Source organism: Oncorhynchus kisutch, linkage group LG14 (assembly GCF_002021735.2).
Source record: "Oncorhynchus kisutch isolate 150728-3 linkage group LG14, Okis_V2, whole genome shotgun sequence".
In the NCBI taxonomy this organism is placed as follows: domain Eukaryota; kingdom Metazoa; phylum Chordata; class Actinopteri; order Salmoniformes; family Salmonidae; genus Oncorhynchus; species Oncorhynchus kisutch.
In genome coordinates, this window is record NC_034187.2 from 5,576,032 (window position 1) to 5,596,683 (window position 20,652).

Sequence of the window (20,652 nt, forward strand, 5' to 3'; positions counted from 1 at the left end):
CAGGGACCACATCAGGCTAGTGTTATCAGGGACCTCATCAGGCTAGTGTTATCAGGGACCTCATCAGGCTAGTGTTATCAGGGACCTCATCAGGCTAGTGTTATCAGGGACCTCATCAGGCTAGTGTTATCAGGGACCTCATCGGTGGAGACAGAGAATGGACCTCATCAGGCTAGTGTTATCAGGGACCTCATCGGTGGAGAATGGACCTCATCAGGCTAGTCTTATCAGGGACCTCATCGGTGGAGAATGGACCTCATCAGGCTAGTGTTATCAGGGACCTCATCAGTGGAGACAGAGAATGGACCTCATCAAGCTAGTGTTATCAGGGACCACATCAGGCTAGTGTTATCAGGGACCTCATCAGGCTAGTGTTATCAGGGACCTCATCAGGCTAGTGTTATCAGGGACCTCATCGATGGAGAATGGACCTCATCAGGCGAGTGTTATCAGGGACCTCATCAGGCTAGTGTTATCAGGGATCTCATCAGGCTAGTGTTATCAGGGACCTCATCAATGGAGAATGGACCTCATCAGGCTAGTGTTATCAGGGACCTCATCAGTGAAGACAGAGAATGGACCTCATCAAGCTAGTGTTATCAGGGACCACATCAGGCTAGTGTTATCAGGGACCTCATCAGGCTAGTGTTATCAGGGACCTCATCAGGCTAGTGTTATCAGGGACCTCATCAGGCTAGTGTTATCAGGGACCTCATCGATGGAGAATGGACCTCATCAGGCGAGTGTTATCAGGGACCTCATCGATGGAGAATGGACCTCATCAGGCTAGTGTTATCAGGGACCGCATTGGTGGAGAATGGACCTCATCAGGCTAGTGTTATCAGGGACCGCATTGGTGGAGAATGGACCTCGTCAAGCTAGTGTTATCAGGGACCTCATCGATGGAGAATGGACCTCATCAGGCTAATGTTATCAGGGACCTCATCAGGCTAGTGTTATCAAGGACCTCATCGATGGAGAATGGACCTCATCAGGCTAGTGTTATCAGGGACCTCATCAGGCTAGTGTTATCAGGGACCTCATCAGGCTAGTGTTATCAGGGACCTCATCAGGCTAGTGTTATCAGGGACCTCATCGATGGAGAATGGACCTCATCAGGCTAGTGTTATCAGGGACCTCATCGATGGAGAATGGACCTCATCAGGCTAGTGTTATCAGGGACCTCATCGATGGAGAATGGACCTCATCAGGCTAGTGTTATCAGGGACCGCATTGGTGGAGAATGGACCTCATCAGGCTAGTGTTATCAGGGACCGCATTGGTGGAGAATGGACCTCATCAAGCTAGTGTTATCAGAGACCTCATTGATGGAGAATGGACCTTATCAGGCTAATGTTATCAGGGACCTCATCGATGGAGAATGGACCTCATCAGGCTAGTGTTATCAGGGACCTCATCGATGGAGAATGGACCTCATCAGGCTAGTGTTATCAGGGACCTCATCGATGGAGAATGGACCTCATCAGGCTAGTGTTATCAGGGACCTCATCGATGGAGAATGGACCTCATCAGGCTAGTGTTATCAGGGACCGCATTGGTGGAGAATGGACCTCATCAGGCTAGTGTTATCAGGGACCGCATTGGTGGAGAATGGACCTCATCAAGCTAGTGTTATCAGGGACCTCATTGATGGAGAATGGACCTTATCAGGCTAATGTTATCAGGGACCTCATCGATGGAGAATGGACCTCATCAGGCTAGTGTTATCAGGGACCGCATCAGTGGAGAATGGACCTCATCAGGCAGTGTTATCAGGGACCTCATCGACGGAGAATGGACCTCATCAGGCTAGTGTTATCAGGGACCTCATCAGGCTAGTGTTATCAGGGACCTCATCAGGCTAGTGTTATCAGGGACCGCATCAGTGGAGAATGGACCTCATCAGGCAGTGTTATCAGGGACCTCATCAGTGGAAACAGAGAATGGACCTCATCAAGCTAGTGTTATCAGGGACCTCATCAGGCTAGTGTTATCAGGAACCTCATCGGTGGAGAATGGACCTCATCAGGCTAGTGTTATCAGGGACCTCATCGGTGGAGAATGGACCTCATCAGGCTAGTGTTATCAGGGACCGCATTGGTGGAGAATGGACCTCATCAGGCTAGTGTTATCAGGGACCGCATTGGCGGAGAATGGACCTCATCAGGCTAGTGTTATCAGGGAACGCATTGGTGGAGAATGGACCTCATCAAGCTAGTGTTATCAGGGACCTCATCAGGCTAGTGTTATCAGGGACCTCATCGATGGAGAATGGACCTTATCAGGCTAGTCTTATCAGGGACCTCATCGGTGGAGAATGGACCTCATCAGGCTAGTGTTATCAGGGACCTCATCAGTGGAGACAGAGAATGGACCTCATCAGGCTAGTGTTATCAGGGACCACATCAGGCTAGTGTTATCAGGGACCTCATCAGGCTAGTGTTATCAGGGACCTCATCAGTGGAGACAGAGAATGGACCTCATCAGGCTAGTGTTATCAGGGACCTCATCGATGGAGAATGGACCTCATCAGGCTAGTGTTATCAGGGACCTCATCAGGCTAGTGTTATCAGGGACCTCATCGGTGGAGACAGAGAATGGACCTCATCAGGCTAGTGTTATCAGGGACCTCATCAGTGGAGACAGAGAATGGACCTCATCAAGCTAGTGTTATCAGGGACCACATCAGGCTAGTGTTATCAGGGACCTCATCAGGCTAGTGTTATCAGGGACCTCATCGGGCTAGTGTTATCAGGGACCTCATCAGGCTAGTGTTATCAGGGACCTCATCGATGGAGAATGGACCTCATCAGGCGAGTGTTATCAGGGACCTCATCAGGCTAGTGTTATCAGGGATCTCATCAGGCTAGTGTTATCAGGGACCTCATCAATGGAGAATGGACCTCATCAGGCTAGTGTTATCAGGGACCTCATCGATGGAGAATGGACCTCATCAGGCTAATGTTATCAGGGACCTCATCAGGCTAGTGTTATCAGGGACCTCATCAGGCTAGTGTTATCAGGGACCTCATCGATGGAGAAGGGACCTCATCAGGCTAGTGTTATCAGGGACCTCATCGATGGAGAATGGACCTCATCAGGCTAGTGTTATCAGGGACCTCATCAGGCTAGTGTTATCAGGGACCTCATCGGTGGAGACAGAGAATGGACCTCATCAGGCTAGTGTTATCAGGGACCTCATCAGTGGAGACAGAGAATGGACCTCATCAAGCTAGTGTTATCAGGGACCACATCAGGCTAGTGTTATCAGGGACCTCATCAGGCTAGTGTTATCAGGGACCTCATCAGGCTAGTGTTATCAGGGACCTCATCAGGCTAGTGTTATCAGGGACCTCATCGATGGAGAATGGACCTCATCAGGCGAGTGTTATCAGGGACCTCATCAGGCTAGTGTTATCAGGGATCTCATCAGGCTAGTGTTATCAGGGACCTCATCAATGGAGAATGGACCTCATCAGGCTAGTGTTATCAGGGACCTCATCGATGGAGAATGGACCTCATCAGGCTAATGTTATCAGGGACCTCATCAGGCTAGTGTTATCAGGGACCTCATCAGGCTAGTGTTATCAGGGACCTCATCGATGGAGAAGGGACCTCATCAGGCTAGTGTTATCAGGGACCTCATCGATGGAGAATGGACCTCATCAGGCTAGTGTTATCAGGGACCTCATCAGGCTAGTGTTATCAGGGACCTCATCGGTGGAGACAGAGAATGGACCTCATCAGGCTAGTGTTATCAGGGACCTCATCAGTGGAGACAGAGAATGGACCTCATCAAGCTAGTGTTATCAGGGACCACATCAGGCTAGTGTTATCAGGGACCTCATCAGGCTAGTGTTATCAGGGACCTCATCAGGCTAGTGTTATCAGGGACCTCATCGGTGGAGAATGGACCTCATCAGGCTAGTGTTATCAGGGACCGCATTGGTGGAGAATGGACCTCATCAGGCTAGTGTTATCAGGGACCGCATTGGTGGAGAATGGACCTCATCAAGCTAGTGTTATCAGGGACCTCATTGATGGAGAATGGACCTTATCAGGCTAGTGTTATCAGGGACCGCATCGGTGGAGAATGGACCTCATCAGGCTAGTGTTATCAGGGACCGCATCAGTGGAGAATGGACCTCATCAGGCAGTGTTATCAGGGACCTCATCGACGGAGATTGGACCTCATCAGGCTAGTGTTATCAGGGACCTCATCAGTGGAAACAGAGAATGGACCTCATCAAGCTAGTGTTATCAGGGACCACATTGGTGGAGAATGGACCTCATCAGGCTAGTGTTATCAGGGACCGTATCGGTGGAGACAGAGAATGGACCTCATCAGGCTAGTGTTATCAGGGACCACATCAGGCTAGTGTTATCAGGGACCGTATCGGTGGAGACAGAGAATGGACCTCATCAGGCTAGTGTTATCAGGGACCTCATCAGGCTAGTGTTATCAGGGACCACATCAGGCTAGTGTTATCAGGGACCGTATCGGTGGAGAATGGACCTCATCAGGCTAGTGTTATCAGGGACCTCATCAGGCTAGTGTTATCAGGGACCACATCAGGCTAGTGTTATCAGGGACCACATCGGTGGAGAATGGACCTCATCAGGCTAGTGTTATCAGGGACCACATCGGTGGAGAATGGACCTCATCAGGCTAGTGTTATCAGGGACCTCATCAGGCTAGTGTTATCAGGGACCACATCAGGCTAGTGTTATCAGGGACCACATCGGTGGAGACAGAGAATGTCATGGAGGAGTTCTGATGTTTTTACAGGAATAGGATTATTCCCAGGAGAATGTACCAGTCACCTTGACCCAAAGCAAACCCCTGTGGTCTACCCACCGAGAAAGATATCCCCTTGCTCTCTGTGCCCGTCTGAAGAAAGAGTTGGAGAGCGCATGGAGCAATCTGATATCGTCACCAAGGTCAGTTGTTGACGAGCCGCAGACTTTGCTCAATTCCTTCCCAGCACCAACCAGCAGCTGCTCCCTGAGGTCGTCAGCTACAACGAAGTGTTTTGCAAAACGGGAAACAGAGACGACAACACTAAAAGAGGTACTACGACAGGTCAGCTAGACCGCTGCCACCACTGAATGAACGGAGAGTCGGGTTAGAATCCAAGAGGCCTCTGGGAACCAGCAGTCGTCATCCAACCAGCTGACGCCTGAACGGTCTTTTCACGTCCGCACCGCAGAAGGATCGACGTCGCCTACTGAACAAAAGAAAAACACACAGTGACGGGATTAACTGTTGTGATGGACTGAACAACACAACACACACACACCACCCGAAAACACCACAACAAATGTTAACTGACACCGAAGCGTGCTCAGCTTCATACCACACAAGGCCAGGAAGAGAGGTCAAGCCCAGAACTGTCCTAGACCTGTTAAATGTCAAAGGGTGTAGGTGGATCGCTCCCCTAAAAGAGTTCCAGACTGTAAACTGGTTATTGAACAGTTGAACTTTGAGAAGCTTTGATATTGCATGTCTTTCAAATGTTGTCATGGCTACGGTGAAATGCAGAGTTGCTGAGAAATCATGGTACTAAAACATTGTTTCAGAGTCTGTTATGTTGACGCGGTACGTCAGTATACATGAAGAGGACCAGAAGAAGACTGGCCACCCCTCAGAGCCTGGTTCCTCTCTAGGTTTCTTCCTAGGTTTTTGGCCTTTTCTAGGGAGTTTTTCCTAGCCACCGTGCTTCTACACCTGCATTGCTTGTTGTTTTATGGGGTTTTAGGCTGGGTTTCTGTACAGCACTTTGAGATATCAGCTGATGTAAGAAGGGCTTTATAAATACATTTGATTTAACATGGTTACTTACCTTGAATTCATACTACAGAGCATGTATTCAAATGAAATGCTTGAAAATATGGAGAACATTTGTATTTAATTATTATATATATTTTTTAAGTAATAAGGGGGATGTAATATTCATGTGTGTTAACATACTGTATTATAATTGGTTTGCGTTCTAATATCATATACTGTGCTGTGATTTGTTGAGACCACCCAGGTAGTGAGGTCATTGCAGTTGATCGTTGCCGGAGACACATGACAGATAGGGAAAACACTTTAAATTGCTATGGATTGAAAATGAAGATGGCCAATCCCTAAACCAAATCAATTTTTTAAATATAATTTTAGCAAATGTAACTCTCTTACTTGTTTTTTAAATATTTATTTTCATTACCAAGAAAGATATTTGGTTAGTAATATGATTCAGCAATACCTTCTCCAGATACTATGTACTGTGAACAGCAAAACAACATCCCCCCTGAACTACCAGACATTCTCAAACAGTTCACCAAAGCTGCAATCAGAACCCAACCCCATGACATACTACAGTGGTCTGCAGCGTACTTCTCTGCCCTGTCCAAAGGAGACACTCTGCCCTGTCCAAAGGAGATACTCTGCCCTGTCCAAAGGAGACACTCTGCCCTGTCCAAAGGAGACACTCTGCCCTGTCCAAAGGAGACACTCTGCCCTGTCCAAAGGAGACACTCTGCCCTGTCCAAAGGAGACACTCTGCCCTGTCCAAAGGAGATACTCTGCCCTGTCCAAAGGAGACACTCTGCCCTGTCCAAAGGAGACAATCTGCCCTGTCCAAAGGAGACACGCTGCCCTGTCCAAAGGAGACACGCTGCCCTGTCCAAAGGAGACACTCTGCCCTGTCCAAAGGAGACACTCTGCCCTGTCCAAAGGAGACACTCTGCCCTGTCCAAAGGAGACACTCTGCCCGGCCAAAGATAGGCTGGAGATGCCCGTTGCCACACAGAAGACTGATACCGGATTGACACCAGGCCTGCTGAAGGTCCTACACTAACAGCTGGCCCTTAAGGAGTATAATCAGTAAAGAGGAGATGCAGCAGAAGAGGAAGTGTCTGTGTCTTCCCTCAGAGCAGCTGGACACTCTGCTGGCCCTGGGGAACTTCAACGACAACATCCACTGGATGCACTTCTTCGCTCTGGGAGGGACCATCATCAGTGCCCCGAGGTATGTGTGTGAGATCCTGACGGGGAATGAGGAGGGTGGAGCGGAGAGAGGATCCCCTTTGATTCGTTCGTAGGGCTGTACACTTACCTGGCCCACCTGGATGGAGAGATCCCCTCCATAAGCAGCCTGCAGGAGTCTGTCACCAAGCAGAATGGGATGATTCAACTGGCAAAAAAACAACTGCAAAAAAAAAAATGATAATAGGAGAGATTGAGGGAGAGACGAAAAGGACAGGAAAGAGCAGGAAGGAACTGACTTTACTACTTATTCTACAAATAAATAGTCTTCTCTAAAAAAAACAATGTTTTTTTTAAAGTCAGAGTATGTTTTAGTATTTTCTCGTTAATACCTGCGTTCTGTTTTGTATGATGTAACAATGTAAATTGTTGATCTGTATTTTGAATGAAAAAATAAATACCCCCCACACAAAAAAAAACAAAAACGTGACAGTTGAAAATTGTTGTGAGAGGCAGAGGAGACAGCCGTGTTTGTGAGAGTGCAGTCATTTCTGAGTCTGGACATGGAGTACAAGCATTTCGCTACACTCGCATTAACATCTGCTAACCATGTGTATGTGGCCAATAACATTTGATTTAGTACGTATTCCTTGAGGGGGAACAAAAATCTCTGCTCTCGGATTAATTTACTGCGCGCGGCACTGCAGTTCTGCTCGTTCAAAATCACGCTCACAAACCCTCACGTTTCATTTGCACGCATCATGCTGGCCTGCGCTCCTCTGCTCGCTCGACCACAGTTCTTCTCAATTCCATTTAAGGGGCTTTATTGGCATGGGAAACATTGCCAAAGCAAGGGAAATAGATAAACAAAAGGGATATAAACAATTTTAAAAAATGAACAGTAAACATTACACAAAAGTTCCAAAAGAATGAAGACATTTCAAATGTCATTATGTCTAATTTCCCCCTGTTTTGTAACGATATGCAGATAGTTCAAATAAATAAATATGGTTTGTATTTACAATGGTGTTTGTTCTTCACTGGCTGCCCTTTGGTGGCAACAGGTCACACATTTTGCTGCTGTGATGGCACACTGTGGTATTTCACCCAATAGAATTGATTAAAATTGGATTTGTTTTTTATGGGTCTGTGTAATGTGTAGCATTGGGGAAAGTAGTGGTATGTGTTAATTGTAAGGGTGCCCATGGGGCTGTGGATCAGAAATGTCCCGTGCGAGAGAGGCAGGTTGAGGTTTCCAGGGTTGGAGTAGTACAGAAGTTGACCTATGCTGAGGCAGTGAAGAAAGTAGAGGAAGATGGGTCAAGGTGGAGGGATCCTGAGAGGATTGGTGTGACTAGTAGATCTGTACCAGAACAGAGGGAGGGATCCTGAGAGGAAGGGAGTGACTAGTAGATCTGTACCAGAACAGAGGGAGGGATCCTGAGAGGAAGGGAGTGACTAGTAGATCTGTACCAGAACAGAGGGAGGAATCCTGAGAGGAGAGGTGTGACTAGTAGATCTGTACCAGAACAGAGGGAGGGATCCTGAGAGGAGGGGTGTGACTAGTAGATCTGTACCAGAACAGAGGGAGGGATCCTGAGAGGATTGGTGTAGTAGATCTGTACCAGAACAGAGGGAGGGATCCTCAGAGGAGGGGTGTGACTAGTAGATCTGTACCAGAACAGAGCGATGAACCAACAAGTGATATATGTTTCAGTGAGATTGGATTTATAGCATTTATAGCAATGGCTATCAACTGTACTGCAGGGATGGAACGTAAGTTGCAGAAAATAGAGGTTGGGAAAGGGGGATACCTAATCAGTTGTCCAACTGAATGTATTCATCTGAAATGTGTCTTCTGCATTTAACCCAACCCCTCTGAATCAGAGGTTGTGGTGGCAGCTGCAGAGAGGTATTTGGGTGTGCGAGACTTGACATCAGAAGAGTTACAGGGTGTGTTAAGTGGTGGTGTCCCGTCCTTTCAGGTTGTTAGCCTGAAGTAGGACTAAATACATTTAAATAGTGGAGTAGGATGGGGTTATTTTGTATTATTTTAGTTATTATTTTATTTTTTATTTTTAAAGGTTTAAGTGTTGTGTTTAGTGTCACAGTCTATCAGGCATTCGACGACTGGAATTGCCCACCCCTGTGTTAGATGGTAGGGTTTTTATTTTTCAAACAAAGTGTAAGGGAGTTGTACTCCCAGCCTAGTAGGTGGCGGTAATGCAACATTTATTGGATGCCAACCGCCGTTAAACCTCATCGAAGAAGAACTGCGACTTTGAAGGAAAAAAACAAAGTAAAATCATGAAATCTGTGATCATCAGGTCGGAACTCCAGAAAGACACCCGAGTTTATAAACTTGAAATTCTGAGTTGGATGACCGTTCAAAAAAAATATTACCCCCCCCCCCTCCGTTGGAGCTCGTTTCTTCCCGAGTACCCAGTTGTCTTTGAACGACTGAAGTCAGAGATGACCGAGTTCCCAGTTGTTTTGAACGCAGCATCATTTTTTTTTGCCCTGGTCTGCGTTTTGTAGTTTATCGCTTCCCTCTAGAAGGCAACGGATGACAGATCTCTGTGGTTATAGATATCAGCCAGCAAAGCAACACAAACATGGCGTTCACATTCGCGGCCTTTTGTTACATGCTTGCGCTATTGCTTACGGCCGCTCTCATTTTCTTCGCTATTTGGCATGTAAGTAGCTATATTGGTATCATAATCAAATAGTATGATTTGAACTATAGTGATGTATCTAGGCAATATAGATAACCAACGTTTTGCAATGAACCATTTGCAAACAGGCTTGTCATTCGTTAGTTTAATAACTAACCAAGAATGAATGGCACCGTACATCCGTGCTGTTTGACTGAAAAGACCCGAGTCATTTTGTTTTCATTCGCTATCAAATAATATCTGGCCTACCTTTTCTAAACAAACCTTTTTGTTCAACTCCGAATTTAAACGTCAGCCAGCTAGTAAACTATATCGACATCCGTTAACGTTACCAGTGCTGGCTAAATGGTAACGCTATTAGTTTATACTAGCTAGGTAACTAATTATACTGAACAAAAATTATAAACGCAACAATTAACGATTTTAATGAGTTACAGTTCATATAAGGAAATCTCTTATTGAAATAAATCCATTATAAGGCCTTAATCGCAGCCAATACGCCCATCCAATCAGAATGAGTTTCCCCCCCCCCACTAAAGAGGGCTTATATACTAATACTCAGTTTCATCAGCTGTCCCGGTGGCTTGTCAGACGAACCCGGATGTGGAGGTCCTGGGCAGGCGTGGTAACACGTGGTCTGCTGTTTTGACGAAGATTGGACATACTGCCAAATTCTCAAACGATGGAGGTGGCTTAGAAATGATCTGGTGGACATTCCTGCAGTCAGCATGCCAGCATCCCTCTATTTGAGACATCTGTGTCATTGATGTGACAAAACTGCACATTTTAGTGGCCTTTTATTGTCCCCAACACAAGGTAACATCTGTGTAATGATCCTGCTGTTTAATCAGCTTCTTGATATGCCACACCTGACAGGTGGATGGATTTTTTTTTTTTAGCAAAGGAGAAACGCTCACTAACAGGGATGTAAACACATTTGTGCAGAAATAAGCTTTTTTTGTGCGTATGGAACATTTATGGGATATTTTATTTCAGCTCATGAAACATGGGACCAACACTTTGGGTTTATATTTTTGTCCAGTGTAGTTAACATTAGCTTCCTACATTTCAAACGGGTGAACACGGTAGTTGACTAGCAAACTAAACTAGCTAGTTTATGCAGTAATGAACCGGGGCCTCGTTGTTAGGATTTGATTGCTGTCATTCTCTGTCATGTTTCCTTTTCTGGCCCAGTCATCTATATTCTAACCTTTCAATTCTACTTAGATATTTTGACTTACTGTGTTTGGATTCCATTTCCTAGTCCCCAGACTCGCATAATGTTGTTGGCCCCTAACACTGTACCCAAACAGTCCACACGCGTGCGCAAATTGATTTTTGTCCTCCCACACCAAATGTTATCAGGAAAATATCAAAACAAACTCTGAACCAATTATATTAATTTGGGGACAGGTCGAAAAGCATTAAACATTTATGGCAATTTAAGCTAGCTAGCTAATGTGTCCTATTGAGCTAGCTTGAGGTTGCTAGCTAATTTGTCCTGGGATATAAACGTTGAGTTGTTTACATACTCCTACAATTAATCCACATACAAAACGATCAACCAAATCGTTTCTAGTCTCCTCCTTCCAGGCTTTTTCCATATGGAGATTGGCATCTCATAGTTACCATGACGACTGACCAAACTCTGCTACGGGGGCGATTTTTGAAAGATGAACTATCTGCTTCTGTAAACCAATGAGAAGATGGGAGAGGCAGGACTTGCACCTCGTTCAACGTCACACAGAACTGACTTCTATTTTAGCGCTTGGCAACGCAGACTGTCTTGGGCGCGTGTGAGCAGTGTGGGTGCAATGATTGAATAACTTATTGTTTAAATTAATTTTTGCAACGCTCGCGCACAGCATGTTATGCTTGTTGTACCAGCCATTGTTGTAGGCAAGTTGTACCGGAGGACATTGAAATAATAAATAGGAGGATATGTATTCTCTATGAAAGACAACAGCTGTCCCTCATTGCATATGGCCATAGTTCCAGGACATTTGCAATCTGCAGCCTTTGTTTTTTGTTCAATGATCCAGTTGTCTTTGTCAAACAAGAATGGGGAAGAATTAATTTACTTACACAGGCACATGTTCTCTCTTTCTCTCCAGATCATTGCATTTGATGAACTGAAGACTGATTACAAGAATCCGATAGACCAATGTAACACATTAAATCCGGTAAGTATAGACTTAATGGTTGCAGGTAACATCTTTCTCCTGACTTCATCGACTGCATACTGATCTGCTTTCTATAATATGTGCAGTCAGGCTGGATGAGGTTACGGCCTAGCGGTCAGGCTGGATGAGGTTGCGGTCAGGCTGGATGAGGTTGCGGTCAGGCTGGATGAGGTTACGGTCAGGCTGGGTGAGGTTTCAGCCTGGCGGTCAGGCTGGATGAGGTTGCGGTCAGGCTGGATGAGGTTGCGGCCTGGCGGTCAGGCTGGATGAGGTTGCGGTCAGGCTGGAAGAGGTTGTGGCCTGGCGGTCAGGCAGCATGAGGTTATGGCCTGGCGGTCAGAATGGATGAGGTTGCGGTCAGGCTGGGTGAGGTTGCGGCCTGGCGGTCAGGCTGGATGAGGTTGCGGTCAGGCTGGATGAGGTTGCGGCCTGGCTGGATGAGGTTGCGGTCAGGCTGGATGAGGTTGCGGTCAGGCTGGATGAGGTTGCGGTCAGGCTGGATGAGGTTGCGGTCAGGCTGGATGAGGTTGCGGTCAGGCTGGATGAGGTTACGGCCTGGTGGTCAGGCTGGATGAGGTTACGGTCAGGCTGGATGAGGTTGCGGTCAGGCTGGATGAGGTTGCGGTCAGGCTGGATGAGGTTGCGGTCAGGCTGGATGAGGTTGCGGTCAGGCTGGATGAGGTTGCGGCCAGGCGGTCAGGCTGGATGAGGTTACGGTCAGGCTGGATGAGGTTGCGGTCAGGCTGGATGAGGTTGCGGTCAGGCTGGATGAGGTTGTGGTCAGGCTGGATGAGGTTATGGCCTGGCGGTCAGGCTGGATGAGGTTACGGCCTGGTGGTCAGGCTGGATGAGGTTGCGGTCAGGCTGGATGAGTTTGCGGTCAGGCTGGATGAGGTTGCGGTCAGGCTGGATGAGGTTGCGGCCAGGCTGGATGAGGTTGCGGCCTGGCGGTCAGGCTGGATGAGGTTGCGGTCAGGCTGGATGAGGTTGCGGTCAGGCTGGATGAGGTTGCGGTCAGGCTGGATGAGGTTGCGGTCAGGCTGGATGAGGTTGCGGCCTGGCGGTCAGGCTGGATGAGGTTGCGGTCAGGCTGGATGAGGTTGCGGTCAGGCTGGATGAGGTTGCGGTCAGGCTGGATGAGGTTACGGCTGGATGGCTTCCTGTGCACTGTTGTTAATCTATAGTGATCTTGTCAGCTGTCAAACTCTCAACACTTTTAGTTTTTTGTAATCTGCTTTTTTTTCCATGTACATTTTTTTAATGGCATAAAGACAGTTGAAAAGGTCAAAAAGATAAAAATAATTGAATGTTTGTACCAATCTCCGATATAAAATGCAGTTTCGGTCTCCAGTCGGTCACTTCTGCACATGGGGAGTGTTTGCAAACGTCTTTTTCAGTCAACGAATCTCAAGAGGCGTTGGACTAATTTACAGCAGCAGGGTTATTGATTCAAGCCTCAACGTTCTGCGCTCATTGGTATTAGAAATGACCTGGCATTACCGACCAGGCTCTATGCAGTTCATAGGATGTCTTGTCTGAGAGCGTCAGACCTCAACTCAGTCAGCCTAACATCCTCAGGAGGTGAGTCCAAAGTCCAAAGTTATGTAAATGGGGGGGGGGGGGGCGCGCAGTCATGTCTCAATGTCACTACTTTGCATTACTTCCTGTGTGTGTGTGTGTGTGTCTGTGTGTGTGCGCCTGTCTGTGTGTGTGCGCCTGTCTGTGCGTGTGTGCGTGTGTGCCTGTCTGTGCCTGTCTGTGCGTGTGTGCCTGTCTGTGCCTGTCTGTGCGTGTGTGCCTGTCTGTGCCTGTCTGTGCGTGTGTGCCTGTCTGTGCGTGTGTGCCTGTCTGTGCGTGTGTGCCTGTCTGTGCGTGTGTGCCTGTCTGTGCGTGTGTGCCTGTCTGTGTGTCTGAGTGTGTGTGTGTGTGTGTGCCCAGCGTGTTTCCCCATGAGATCTTTAATGATTAGAGAGGACAGTATAGCTTTGTAGGGTAGAAGGGAGTTTCAACCCGTTCTACCAGACTTCTATGTTTCCATGTATGTAGAGGGCTCGTCATGGTTTTCTCTTCGTTTCATACTTAAAAAAATGTTGAAACATCAAAGTGTAATGAAAGTTGGGGGTGAAGATTAAACCATTTTAAGAGAAATCTATTTTCAAGCTGCGCTGAAATGTATTTTGGTACACTTTTATTCTAAACATTAAGGCTGCATCCCTATGAGCTCTGGTCTAAAGTAGCACTATATAGGGAATAGTGTGCCATAGGGCTCTGGTCTAAAGTAGTGCACTATATAGGGAATAGGGTGCCATAGGGCTCTGGTCTAAAGTAGCACTAAATAGGGAATAGGGTGCCATAGGGCTCTGGTCTAAAGTAGTGCACTATATAGGGAATAGGGTGTCATAGAGCTCTGGTCTAAAGTAGTGCACTATATAGGGAATAGGGCTCTGGTCTATAGTAGTGCACTATGAAGGGAATAGGGTGCCATTTGGGGCAAAGGATACAAAAACAAACAACAAAATGACCCTTGTAATATCCCTGATATAAAGTTACCCATTATTAATTCACTAATAATTACCCATTATACCCAGGATTTACTATTATATCATACCAACTTTTCCCAAGGAGATAATTTTATTAAGTCAACGTTTTTGAAGTAGGGTTTAGCCTATATCTTAGTTCTGAGAATACTAGGCTAGGGTGCCTATAATATTTAACGAGTAGTCTAGTCACACTGACAGATCTCCTACAGTTGATCGTGGGATTTTGTGAGGACAGACGGGAGGCTCTATAAACCAAGAGTTTATGGGATTAAATAACACATGAACTGTGGGTCTCAGGACTGGTTAATCCGTGCTTTGTGTCCCCCCTGGACTATTCAGCTGTAGTGTCGCACGACAACCATACTGCCTTTCTATGATTTAAGGCAACAATAAAAAGCAGCTGAAGAAGAAGAATCAGTAGACATACATCTAGTCTAGTGACACCCCCCCCACCACACACACACATACATCTAGTCTAGTGACACCCCCCCCCCACCACACACACACATACATCTAGTCTAGTGTAACATGACATCTACACCCCCCCCACCACACACACATACATCTAGTCTAGTGTAACATGACATCTACACCCCCCCCACCACACACACACACATACATCTAGTCTAGTGTAACATGACATCTACACCCCCCCCCACCACACACACACACATACATCTAGTCTAGTGTAACATGACATCTACACCCCCCCCACCACACACACACATACATCTAGTCTAGTGTAACACGACATCTACACCCCCCCCACCACACACACACACACACATACATACATCTAGTCTAGTGTAACATGACATCTACACCCCCCCCACCACACACACACACATACATCTAGTCTAGTGTAACACGACATCTACACCCCCCCCACCACACACACACACACATACATCTAGTCTAGTGTAACATGACATCTACACCCCCCCCACCACACACACATACATCTAGTCTAGTGTAACATGACATCTACACCCCCACCACACACACATACATCTAGTCTAGTGTAACATGACATCTACACCCCCCCCCCCCACCACACACACATACATCTAGTCTAGTGTAACATGACATCTACACCCCCCCCCCCCCCCCCACCACACACACATACATCTAGTCTAGTGTAACATGACATCTACACCCCCCCCCCCCCACCACACACACATACATCTAGTCTAGTGTAACATGACATCTACACCCCCCCACCACACACACATACATCTAGTCTAGTGTAACATGACATCTACACCCCCCCCCCCCACCACACACACATACATCTAGTCTAGTGTAACATGACATCTACACCCCCCCCACCACACACACATACATCTAGTCTAGTGTAACATGACATCTACACCCCCCCCACCACACACACATACATCTAGTCTAGTGTAACATGACATCTACACCCCCCCACCACACACACACACATACATCTAGTCTAGTGTAACATGACATCTACACCCCCCCCCCCCACCACACACACATACATCTAGTCTAGTGTAACATGACATCTACACCCCCCCACCACACACACACACATACATCTAGTCTAGTGTAACATGACATCTACACCCCCCCACCACACACACACATACATCTAGTCTAGTGTAACATGACATCTACACCCCCCCCACCACACACACACACACACATACATCTAGTCTAGTGTAACATGACATCTACACCCCCCCCACCACACACACATACATCTAGTCTAGTGTAACATGACATCTACACCCCCCCCCACCCCACACACACACATACATCTAGTCTAGTGTAACATGACATCTACACCCCCCCCCCACCACACACACATACATCTAGTCTAGTGTAACATGACATCTACTTTCACATGTTTCAATGTAGCAGTGCTGTAACCCCCCCCCACACACACACACACACACATGTTATAGAAGCTACTGTCTAGTAATGTTATAGAAGCTACTGTCTAATGTTATAGAAGCTACTGTCTAGTAATGTTATGGAAGCTACTGTCTAGTAATGTTATGGAAGCTACTGTCTAGTAATGTTATGGAAGCTACTGTCTAGTAATGTTATGGAAGCTACTGTCTGTCTAGTAATGTTATAGAAGCTACTGTCTGTCTAGTAATGTTATGGAAGCTACTGTCTGTCTAGTAATGTTATGGAAGCTACTGTCTAATGTTATAGAAGCTACTGTCTAGTAATGTTATGGAAGCTACTGTCTAGTAATGTTATAGAAGCTACTGTCTAGTAATGTTATGGAAGCTACTGTCTGTCTAGTAATGTTATGGAAGCTACTGTCTGTCTAGTAATGTTATAGAAGCTACTGTCTGTCTAGTAATGTTATGGAAGCTACTGTCTGTCTAGTAATGTTATGGAAGCTACTGTCTGTCTAGTAATGTTATGGAAGCTACTGTCTGTCTAGTAATGTTATGGAAGCTACTGTCTGTCTAGTAATGTTATGGAAGCTACTGTCACAAACGATATCAAGGGATTAAAACGCATGTCAAGGGAATGTCTTAACAGTTTAGGCCTAAATTGTTCTTAACAGTTTAGGCCTAAATTGTTCTGTTAGTCCCAATATCTATTTAATTCATGCCCATGGTGTCCACTGTACTTTAACATTTTGCTGTACATAGGCAACAATCATTCTATGACCCAAAACAACATGCAAGTCTTGCGTACATTTTCTCTCATTTCTACGGTCTGTTTTCTGCATAGCAGTGAGTACATTTTCAGTATCTGTTTTCTGAGAGTACATTTGAGTGTATTTTCTTGAGGTCTGAAGGCAGCCGTCAGCGACTCCTGACTCTGATCTTGTTGATAACACTGTGTTGTTTACATGTTCATGCAGCTCGTACTCCCGGAGTATCTCATCCATGTGTTCTTCTGCGTGATGTTCCTGTGTGCTGCTGAGTGGCTCACCCTTGGCCTCAACATGCCACTGCTGGCCTACCACGTCTGGAGGTACGTTCAAGGGGTTTTATATGTCACCTTTAAGCAATGTACACAGTGAACACTTTCTTTGAAAATATTCTGAACCTTATATTTATTTCCACTGCAACATTCACCATCCTATGGCAATTTTCATGGTTCATAATTTGTTAAAACCATTTAATGAATCTCAGCCAGGATGACAGATTTTTTTTTATTTCTCTTGGATATACGCCACTTGCAATTCTGGAGTGTTAACCATGCTGACTATAGCTAAATGTGTCATTTTCAATCAGGTTTTGTGAGGAAACGTGTCCTGTTACTATAAATAGGCCTAAATGTGTTTCTATGCAGGCACATACATACTCTTTACTTTTAACAGATTCAAACCCTGTGGACCTTTAAAAAATAAAGTCCCGCTGCCATGAACCAGCACGTTTCCTGGTTAATAATTTGTTGAAACACAGCAACTTGTGACTTCCATGCGTCATGTTTCTCTGCAGGTATACGAGCAGGCCGGTGATGAGTGGTCCAGGCCTCTATGATCCAACTACGATCATGAACGCTGACGTCTTGGCCTACTGTCAAAAGGAGGGCTGGTGCAAACTGGCCTTCTACCTCCTCTCCTTCTTCTACTATCTCTATGGGTATGTTATTATCTCTACCTCCTCTCTCTACGGGTATGTTATTATCTCTACCTCCTTTCCTTCTACTATCTCTATGGGTATGTTATTATCTCTACCTCTCCTACTGTCTCTATGGTATGTTCTCTACCTCTCCTTATTCTACGGGTATGTTATCTCTACCTCTCCTACTGTCTCTATGGTATGTTCTCTACCTCTCCTTATTCTACGGGTATGTTATCTCTACCTCTCCTACTGTCTCTATGGTATGTTCTCTACCTCTCCTTATTCTACGGGTATGTTATCTCTACCTCTCCTACTGTCTCTATGGGTATGAAAGTAATAACTGATCTGCCTTAAAGGCAGAGTTTTTTTTTTTAGCTCATATCCTGTTTACCCGAAGTGTCTTAACGAATGTTAGTTTCAATGATGAGAATTTCCCCCTAAACAGTGTTCTTTCTTACAGGATGATCTATGTGTTGGTGAGCTCTTAGAGGGGAAAGATCTGCATGTAGGAGATAAAACTGGTTTTAGTGGCCGCAGGAGAAGCTGAAGTGGGACCTGCTGCGAAGACCAAACACTCAATGACTCAAGATGGCTGCCGTTTTCAAGAGACTGGATTGACTCACCCCCAACACAGTGCAGAGCGCCATTAATAAACAAACATTTCTCACCTTTTTTAAAAAATGAATATTGTCGCAGCTGTCCTCGTTCAACAGTCAACACAATGCTTTTTGAGAGGAAGAATGACCGACCTCAGAATCATTATCTTGTCATTATTTAATAATCCCAACAGAAATTAGTGCCGATGTGCATCGTCAGTTTATAATATACAGACCACTCTGAATCTAACACTTTATTGACTATTAGGAAATGTGGATGTGAATTAGATGCCAAGCTTTTAAAATGTATTTAAGGTATGCAATGGGGGGTTTTTAATTATAATTACATAGTAAAATGGTTCTCTTGTCCAGATACATTGAACTCACCTCTTGATCACCGGGTGGAAAATGTGTTGCACAGACGAGGACAATCAGTATGGTTCTTACACTATTTGATATCGTTTTAGGTTTGCCATGCTTTCTGCAGTCTCATTCTGCTTTTAGAGCCCTTGTCAGTAGATGCTATTTGATGTGTGAAGCTATAACAATCCCAAGAGATTTCTGATCATGAAAAGTTCCTTATGAGGAATACCTGTAATGAGCTCAAAGAAAAACAACTTCCGGTAGTTCCCCCCCCCCCATCTAAACAATATTCTGTCAGTGCCCCCCCCCCCATCTAAACAACCAACTCCATAATATTGTCAGTCCCCCCCCCCCCATCTAAACAACCAACTCCATAATATTGTCAGTCCCCCCCCCCCCCCCCCATCTAAACAACCAACTCCATAATATTGTCAGTCCCCCCCCCCCCCCATCTAAACAACCAACTCCATAATATTGTCAGTCCCCCCCCCATCTAAACAATATTCTGTCAGTCCCCCCCCCCCATCTAAACAACCAACTCCATAATATTGTCAGTCTCCCCCCCTCCATGATTTCTAAGATGAATTCTAGATTGAATGTTTTATTTTCCTCCAAGTCGTTGCAGATTAATCAGATTGTCCCTTTTTTGTATTTCCAAATGAAAGATAGTTATTAACCCACAGTCTAAAAAAGATCAAGAATGTTATGTCTTCTGTGTTTCCCTGTTTTCCCACCCTGTAAAGTCAGAGACGAGGTTGGCATGTGTGTTATACATCCATATAGTTGGGGCTTTAACGTATTCAAACTAGAGTAGCTCATTTCACCTTAGGGAATGACAACTTGAGTTATGAACCCAAATAAACCTACCCCCACTATACTCTGTGTACCAGATTGGTTTGATTTTCCAGTGAGTTAGCTAGGGCTAACATGTTAGAGCTGCTGAATAAACTATTTCATTTAAACCTGAGAGGTATACCACGTCATTTAGCAGACCCTAATTAATGAACATTGTGTGTAGGGGTCGATCATTTTCCCTTAAGAAAAATGTAAGTCTCAAATTTCAATGTGGAATTTACTAACTTCAGAAGTATTTTTAAACCTAAAATACACCAACCCCTCTTCACCGACAGAGCCAAATGAGGCCGGACGTTTCTGACACCGATGATCTTACCACCCTCAAAGTCGCTTAGAATGGGCAAAACCAGTGACCTAACGTTCAATCCAACAGTAACAGAATGTCTCGATGCCTGTCTGCCTGCTTTATATAGCAAGCCATAGTAATTTGTGAAAGGGGTGGTGTACCTAATAAACTGGCCTGAGTGTGGATATATATATCCACACACTTTTGGCCAGGGCCCATAGGGTATTACTGCACTACATAGGGAATAGGGTGCAATTTGGGACACACCCTTTCGTTCCTTTACACTAGCTGGGAGGGAGAAATTAGCCTGAGTCCCAGATCTGCATGTGTCATCTTGCCAACTCCTATTTCTTTGTCACGTCATGACAACATACTTTTAATGACAGAAAAAAAAAAAAAATAATACAAAAGAGTTGGCAAGACAGCACAAGCCAGGCTAGAACTCAGGCTAGGGTCGGAAGACATGGCTTCCTTCTGTTTAAGTCCCGGGGTTTAGATTCTAGCCTGGGGGGGGTGACCTGTTATCTGACCATTGGATAGTTAGGCAACGTGGGGTGGGGGGGTGGTATATGTAATACAACCGAGAAGTCAATTTATGCAAATTATTTAGTTATAGTA

General features: G+C 45.6%; 1 protein-coding gene and 1 pseudogene across 1 annotated transcript; both read left to right on the plus strand.

Annotated features, from left to right (window-relative positions):
• The first annotated feature begins 4,047 nt into the window (after positions 1-4,047).
• LOC109904631 (ropporin-1-like protein) lies at positions 4,048-8,976 on the plus strand (annotated as a pseudogene).
• Positions 8,977-9,480: 504 nt separating this feature from the next.
• On the plus strand, positions 9,481-19,770 carry LOC109904350 (protein cornichon homolog 1-like). Its single transcript, XM_020501604.2, has 5 exons — positions 9,481-9,669; positions 11,763-11,831; positions 17,226-17,338; positions 17,809-17,952; positions 18,395-19,770. The coding sequence occupies exons 1-5, from the start codon at positions 9,589-9,591 to the stop codon at positions 18,420-18,422; spliced, it is 435 nt and encodes a 144-aa protein (XP_020357193.1). The 5' UTR covers positions 9,481-9,588; the 3' UTR covers positions 18,423-19,770.
• Positions 19,771-20,652: the final 882 nt, after the last annotated feature.

What these genes read in the sequence shown, in the direction of transcription:
- LOC109904350 (XM_020501604.2), top strand. Translation starts at nt 9,589, where the DNA reads ATGGCGTTCACATTCGCGGCCTTTTGTTACATGCTTGCGCTATTGCTT. An exon ending in CTGGCCTACCACGTCTGGAG is followed by an intron (nt 17,339 to 17,808) that starts GTACGTTCAAGG and finishes GTTTCTCTGCAG; the next exon opens with GTATACGAGCAGGCCGGTGA. An exon ending in TTCTTCTACTATCTCTATGG is followed by an intron (nt 17,953 to 18,394) that starts GTATGTTATTAT and finishes TCTTTCTTACAG; the next exon opens with GATGATCTATGTGTTGGTGA.